We start from the raw sequence: 6375 nt of genomic DNA on the forward strand, positions 1-6375 counted from the left end.
CAAAATAAGACGCATCTTTTATTATAGCTTAACATTTTCATTTTTAAATATTGCCAACAGCTGATTGTCTCCCAGAAAATTGTTCATTAAAAGTATAAAAAAGCAGACACGAATTTTTGGATAAAAACGTAAGACTGAGTGTATTTTAACAAGTGAATTTCCTAATCTGGTTTTAACAGAAAACGTAATTATTGATTCGTTACTCATTTGCTAGAACTCTTGATCCTCTCTGTGGTTTAAAGGCACTAAAGGCAGTTTACTCATCTGCATCACTATTTCCTGTCTTCCCTCAGTACAAACTTTAGTCCGTGGTCTCCGTTGCAGTCGTAGTTGTCGTAGGTGGGCAGTGATGGCCAGTCCGGCTCGTAGGTGGTGGTGCTGTACACAAAGGCCTCCATGATGCTTCCAGGCGACAGCTTCTCCTCTTTGTCCGCCATCTTGTCTACCATCTTGACTTCCAGCTCCACTGCTGTCCGCTGGTACATGGTGGGAACCTTCTCAAACCAGTCCAGGTATTTCAGCATCTTCTCGTCCACTTTGTAGATTTCCCCATGGACTCTCTTGCCTTGTCCAGGAAGGTTGAGGAGAAAGACGAGGTTATACTTGGTAGCGATAACCAGTGGATACTTCTGGACGGTGACGGCCGTACCGAGGAACTCGGCCTTTCCATTACTGCGGTCTGTCATGTAGGGGTAATTGGGTTGGCCCCTCTTTAGGGAGCCGTAAACAAAGACGCGATGCATGAAGACTGAAGGCTCCTGGGAAAAACAGAAGGGTTATTGGGATAGTTTTGGTTTATTAACCTGCATCAAGTCAATATTGGTTACAAATCTAGAAAAAATACAACTTAAAACTGCAGTATGTAACTTTTATAAACTATGGTTTTTACATATTTGTTAAAACGGTCACCATGTCCTGACAGTTATAATGCACAAAAAAATTGATCTGAAGAAATTAACCCAACTAAACAACCAGTCAGAGCCAGGAGGAGGGGCTTTTCGCTGCCAATCATCCTCATGTACTCACTGCCAAATGTGCTAATGGTGGAGAAAAATGTAGGTCAACAAGAAAACAGCTTATCTGTAGTCGTCTATCTTCCCACATCTTCATGCTAACTAGTCTGCGCACTCACAACATGCTATGCTGTAGCTAGCATAGAACAGTGTTTCTCAACCCTGATCCTCACCGTCCCCCTGCATGTTTTAGATTTGCCTCTTTTCCAGAACAGCTGATTCAAATGATTGCATCACCATCAAGTGCTGCAGAAGCCTGTTAATCACCCAGAGATACAATTTAGGTGTGTGGCAGAAGGGAAATACCGAAAACATGCAGGACAGGGGGTCGGTGAGGACCAGGGTTGAGTAACACTGGCACAGAAAAAGAGGAGGATGAAATCCTGATTGACAGTGCCAAGACCCGCCTCCTGGCTCTGATTGGTTGTTTCTAGTTAGCACTGGGAGAAGACTTTTTTTTCATATTTTGTCTCTCATATTATACTTTCCATGCAAAATGACAGTTTCAACAGATGTGAAGAAAACAAAATTGAATTAAAGTTATAAATTACAGCTTTAAAAAAACACAAAATTAATGCACTTTGAATTTAGGGACTTGAAATTCAGCCAAATTATTTAAACATTTATTTTATTGTACATGATGGATTTACTTAATTTTGTCCCTTGTGGCCCTCCATACAAAAACACAACAATCTATGATTTTAAATATGTTTACAAGGATGTAAACATCGATATATTTGGACGCATTAAAAACACAAAATTCAAAGGCTGAACTGAACTCAGACTGAGTTGATGAATGAATAACACTTTAGTTAGGAGCCAGCTGACACGGAACTGAGGTCAGCACTCGATAATCCAGCATTTTCTCCATGCAGTTACAACCGAGCATTTCTAATTTAGCTGTTTTTGCAGCGGATCTTCAATTATGCATTTATTAATGTCACAAATCGTAAAATAAGAGCAGCAGCGACAGAAGAGGAAGGAGAAACCAGCGATCTGCTGCTGTCTGACAGGTTTAATGAGACATAAAGCTGACGTCAGCGTCCAAATCCTATTTTTTCACCTTTTATTATGAAGTCATCCCGGCCTCCGTAGTTTTTCGCTGAGCCCCCAACAACTGAAAATCCCACTAAACGTGAAACTGACGCAGTGGTCTTCTTACCTTCCAGGACGATAAATGTCAAGAGGAGCGATCCCAGGATATAAACTCACGCATGCGCACAAGCGACGCCGGTCACACGTCTTTCTCAGTAGTAGAAAAATGAATTTTCTACTAATAATTTAGTAGCAAAGTCGCACCCAGAAACATAATCACTCTGGTTTACTATTTGGTTTAAAGTTAATTTAACTTGATTTAACGCAGTTTGACTTGACCTCAGCTGTGAGTGAAGGCGTTTTACTGACATCTGCTGGAATAGGAAGGTACTGCAAGAGCGAAGAAAGCGCCTGTTTAGAAATTTGACCAAAACCATATTTTGATAAGACCTTTGATTCATCCACTCATGGGAATAGTAGTAAAGTTATTTTTCTATTTTTATAGATACAGTTTTTAAAGATCAGTACACTGATTGTTGCATCTTTCAAAATTAGTTTAATAAAAGAAGATAAAAACACTTAAAAATGTTTAAGTGTTCTGAATTGATGGTACAACAAACTTAAGATAATTTTCTTATTTTTGATGAAAAAACATTAGATATGATTCAAGACGCTTTCACAGTACTGTAAAAAAGATAATTATAAAAAAACCCAACCTGAGTTTTTTGCATTACACGTGATGTTAATAGCTAAAAATATACTTTTATTTGTCACATTATTTGGGATTCTTTACATTATTTTGTCTCCATTTTCTGGAATACTTCTCTGACTATCAGCTTGCAAGGAGAATCAGTCTGAAATTATTCTGTTCATAACTTCAGAAATACAGCTTTTATTATTGCTAATTGAATGTTTTGGAACAGTAAGATATTTTCTTAAGGTCTGTGAAAAACATGGGAAACAAGAAACTGCAATGTAGCTCCATAAGTGTGTGAATGACTGTAAAGCACATTGGAATCCTCTGACTTGATAAAGTGCAGCACTAATGCAGCCTGTTCATCATTTAACATCAAGCAATTTTGTTGATTTGCACATATCAGGTATATCTTCTGGCTTTCTGCACCTAAATATCCATTTGAGAAAACAATTGCCTGTGTTCAAGACCTATTTGGTTTTAGTATATTAGTGATTTTCAGGGGATTAGAAGTTATGAGCGTCACTTGACTGAAGCCCACTTTCTGTCTTCCCTCAGCATGAATTTTAGTCCGTGGTCTCCGTTGGAGTCGTAGTTGTCGTAGGTGGGCAGTGATGGCCAGTCCGGCTGGTAGGTGGTGGTGCTGTACACAGACGCCTCCATGATGCTTCCAGCCATCAGCTTCTCCTTCTCATCCGCCATCTTGATTTCCAGCTCCACTGCAGTTCGCTGGTACATGGTGGGGATATTTTCAAAACTGTCCAGGAATTCAAGCATCTTTCCGTCCACTTGGTAGATTTCTCCCTGGACTCTGTTGCCTTGGCCTGGGAGGTTGAGGAGGAAAGGCATGTTGTAGTTGGTAGCAATCACCAGTGGATACTTCTGGACGGTGACGGCCGTACCGAGGAACTCGGCCTTTCCATTATTGCTGTCTGTCATGTAGGGGTGATTGGGTTGGCCCCTCTTTAGGGAGCCGTAAACAAAGACGCAATGCATGAAGACTGAAGGCTCCTGGGAAATAAAAAAAGAAGGAAATTGGTTTGGTTCTGTTTTGTTTTGAAGCAACAAATCTGTTTTAAAAGGCTAAATTTATAACAAATAGTTGAAAATCTAGAGAAAACACTCTAAAACAGACAGAAAATGAATTTAAAGTTAGAGAGCTGGTGAACATTAGACCATCACTAAGTCAACAGTTAAACTTGCTGCACCTACATGTAATGCAAGTATCATCAGCATAAAAGTAAATGCTATTATTATTAATATTATTATTATTATTATTATTATTATTATTATTATTATTATTATCATCACTACTACTACTAATTTATATTTCAAATAAATGTTGACCTGAGTTTACTGGAGGCATCTTTTCCAAACCTTAGATAGGAAAAAGGAAGCCTTTTAAAGAAACAAGAAAAATATTGTGCGAATAGAAGACAATAACTTTGTATTATGTTTGCAAGATGTTTAATTTTTTGTTTAAATCAAATGCTTTTAAGCTAAACTTTCCACTTAAAAACAAATTAAAAACTATGTCAAAGGCTAAACTTGTTTTTAAAAAAAGGCTTTAATCAGCGGTTTACTTTTAACGAAAGGCAGTAATGAATTATTAACAGTACAACTTTAAGAGCCTCCTGCAGAAACACTGATAAGTTTTGTTCTTGGTGTTTCGTAATCAACAGTGTCAAAAGCCTTCAATAAAAACTGCTGTACGGAGCAGCTTGCTGTCGAAAGTGTCAATAAAAATATTTATTACTTTGCAGGGCGGCTCTATAAAGACTGAAACATTGATAAGGTGATTTTTACGATTTAGATATTCTTTTAGCTGCTCATTAGACTTAATAACTAAGATGGCTGCACCACCTTTCCATTAGTCCATACAACCAAAAGAAAACTTGTTCAACGCAGAAACATAAATAGTTTTTCTTTTTATTTGGTGCTTGTGTGCCTCCATTTTGTTTTTGCCCTGAACAACTGAAATAATTTACTTAATTTGCTAATTGATTATAAAAAAAGAAAATAAAGAAAAGTAATTTCCTCTCGGGACCAGGTTCAGTAGAATCTGCCATTACTACATTAATTCTTTTCATGTCTTTAAAAATCAAACATGATGTAAAAATGATCCTTATATGAACATCAGAGCTGCTCTAGCTGAACATTTCTATTTGCTGTGGTTTTGCGGCGTGCAAATCTTTAATTATAGATCTATTAACGTCACAAATGGAAACATCGGAGCAGAAGCGGCTGTCATGCCGGAGTAATAAACCACAAACTGCTGTATTATGACGTAATCACGGCCTACGTAGTTTACTAAATTCAATAACTTTTATTTTCGCTAAAAGTAAATAGCTGAATACACCTGCAGACGTAAAACTGGTCCAGTGGTCTTACCTTGCAGAACGGGAAGAACCGGTTTGAGTTCAGGTCATGTGGAGCAACCACGGTTTATGTCCTTCACGCATGCGCGCAAGCGACTCCGGTATAGAAAACTGCAACGTCAGCTCTGACGTAATTTTACACATTAAAGGACATCGTTTCCCGGACGATTAGAGATAATATTATAAATTATTCTGGTATTAAAGACGGTAATCAGTGGGATAAAAATGAATAATAAGTGTAACGACTGTTTAAAAATGATTTAATTCAGATTTTATCACAATAATTAATCTGTATTTAGTAGAGCTTTGTAGGTTTTGGCATAAATCTGATTTAAAATGCATTTTTTTTATTTGTTTGCTAGATCTCATGTTGTTTGTGCATTCATTGTTTTTAGCTAATCATAGTGAATAGATTAAACGACTAAAGTAAATCTTGATCTTAATCTGGAAAAATATGCAGAAATATCCTTATATTTCTATTTTCATGTGCTCAAAAATGCATTCACGCTCATTTTAATTAGGTTCAAAACTGAGGATTAACTTTGAGAATCAGTTTTACTAAATATTATTTGGATTCGTTTCAGTTCAAATAACAGAGAAAAAATATTAATTTCACCAAATAAAACTGACTAAATTAAACTTTTATTTAGTAAACCATACAGAAATTGTTCATTTTTGCAACAATCAATGTTTTACGTGACTCTGAAATAAATTTTGATCGTAATCTTGAAAAATATGCAGAAATATCCTCATGTTTTTATTTTTATGTGCCACAAATTGACACCATTTGGAAAATAGTTTTGATTTTCTCTACTAAATATTATGTGGATATTTTTGATTTGATATTAATTCAAACAAAATCTTCAGTCCTGATTTCTGATGTAGGAAATAGTCAGAATATGATGGAAAAACAAACATTTGCTACAGTGAAAAGACAAACAACGTAATTCCTTTAACAGGCCACACATTTCCCCAACACATATGAACACCAGAGGGTCTCAGATGGAGGTTTGTAAATAAAAACACGGAAACAAAGCAGTTAGCCTTCTGCGATTTACACAGCTGGCTCCATTAAAATCCACTTAGCAGCACTGAGATATGCCAGCTTTAACACACTTACAGCAGAATCATGGCACAGCTTTTAAATCAGGAGTTCTTCCAGATCTGGAGCCCAATTTACTCATTACTGTCGTTTCTCTAACACCTGAAGGACAAATAAAGGTCACGCCTGGTGTAGAAGATGGATGAAACTCTA

The 6375-nt window shown here is 36.8% G+C and overlaps 2 protein-coding genes across 5 annotated transcripts; both read right to left on the reverse strand.

Moving 5' to 3' along the window:
- Positions 1-5: 5 nt before the first annotated feature.
- LOC103152110 (gamma-glutamylaminecyclotransferase C-like) lies at positions 6-2522 on the reverse strand. Of its 4 annotated transcripts, XM_007572448.2 has the most exons (3): positions 1027-1192; positions 650-758; positions 6-565 (listed from the first exon to the last, which is right to left on the reverse strand). In XM_007572448.2, the coding sequence occupies exons 1-3, from the start codon at positions 1108-1110 to the stop codon at positions 273-275; spliced, it is 486 nt and encodes a 161-aa protein (XP_007572510.1). In that variant the 5' UTR covers positions 1111-1192; the 3' UTR covers positions 6-272. The 4 variants fall into 4 exon arrangements, with proteins under 4 accessions (XP_007572510.1, XP_007572511.1, XP_007572512.1 ...); XM_007572449.2 differs by lacking the exon at positions 1027-1192 and adding an exon at positions 2176-2522 and having other exon boundaries at positions 6-758; XM_007572450.2 differs by lacking the exon at positions 1027-1192 and adding an exon at positions 2077-2522 and having other exon boundaries at positions 6-758.
- A 402-nt stretch (positions 2523-2924) lies between these two features.
- On the reverse strand, positions 2925-5284 carry LOC103152109 (gamma-glutamylaminecyclotransferase C-like). Its single transcript, XM_007572446.2, has 2 exons — positions 5134-5284; positions 2925-3753 (listed from the first exon to the last, which is right to left on the reverse strand). The coding sequence occupies exon 2, from the start codon at positions 3736-3738 to the stop codon at positions 3265-3267; it is 474 nt and encodes a 157-aa protein (XP_007572508.1). The 5' UTR covers positions 3739-3753; positions 5134-5284; the 3' UTR covers positions 2925-3264.
- Between the last annotated feature and the right edge of the window lie 1091 nt (positions 5285-6375).

The sequence above is a fragment of the Poecilia formosa genome, unplaced genomic scaffold, assembly GCF_000485575.1.
Source record: "Poecilia formosa unplaced genomic scaffold, Poecilia_formosa-5.1.2 Scaffold301, whole genome shotgun sequence".
Taxonomy (NCBI): domain Eukaryota; kingdom Metazoa; phylum Chordata; class Actinopteri; order Cyprinodontiformes; family Poeciliidae; genus Poecilia; species Poecilia formosa.

Coding starts and splice junctions, on each gene's coding strand:
- LOC103152110 (XM_007572447.2), bottom strand. CDS start 1,110: ATGAAGATGTGGGAAGATAGACGACTACAGATAAGCTGTTTTCTTGTT. Junction 759..1,026: donor CACCATTAGCACATTTGGCA/GTGAGTACATGA, acceptor TGTTTTTCCCAG/GAGCCTTCAGTCTTCATGCA.
- LOC103152109 (XM_007572446.2), bottom strand. CDS start 3,738: ATGCATTGCGTCTTTGTTTACGGCTCCCTAAAGAGGGGCCAACCCAAT.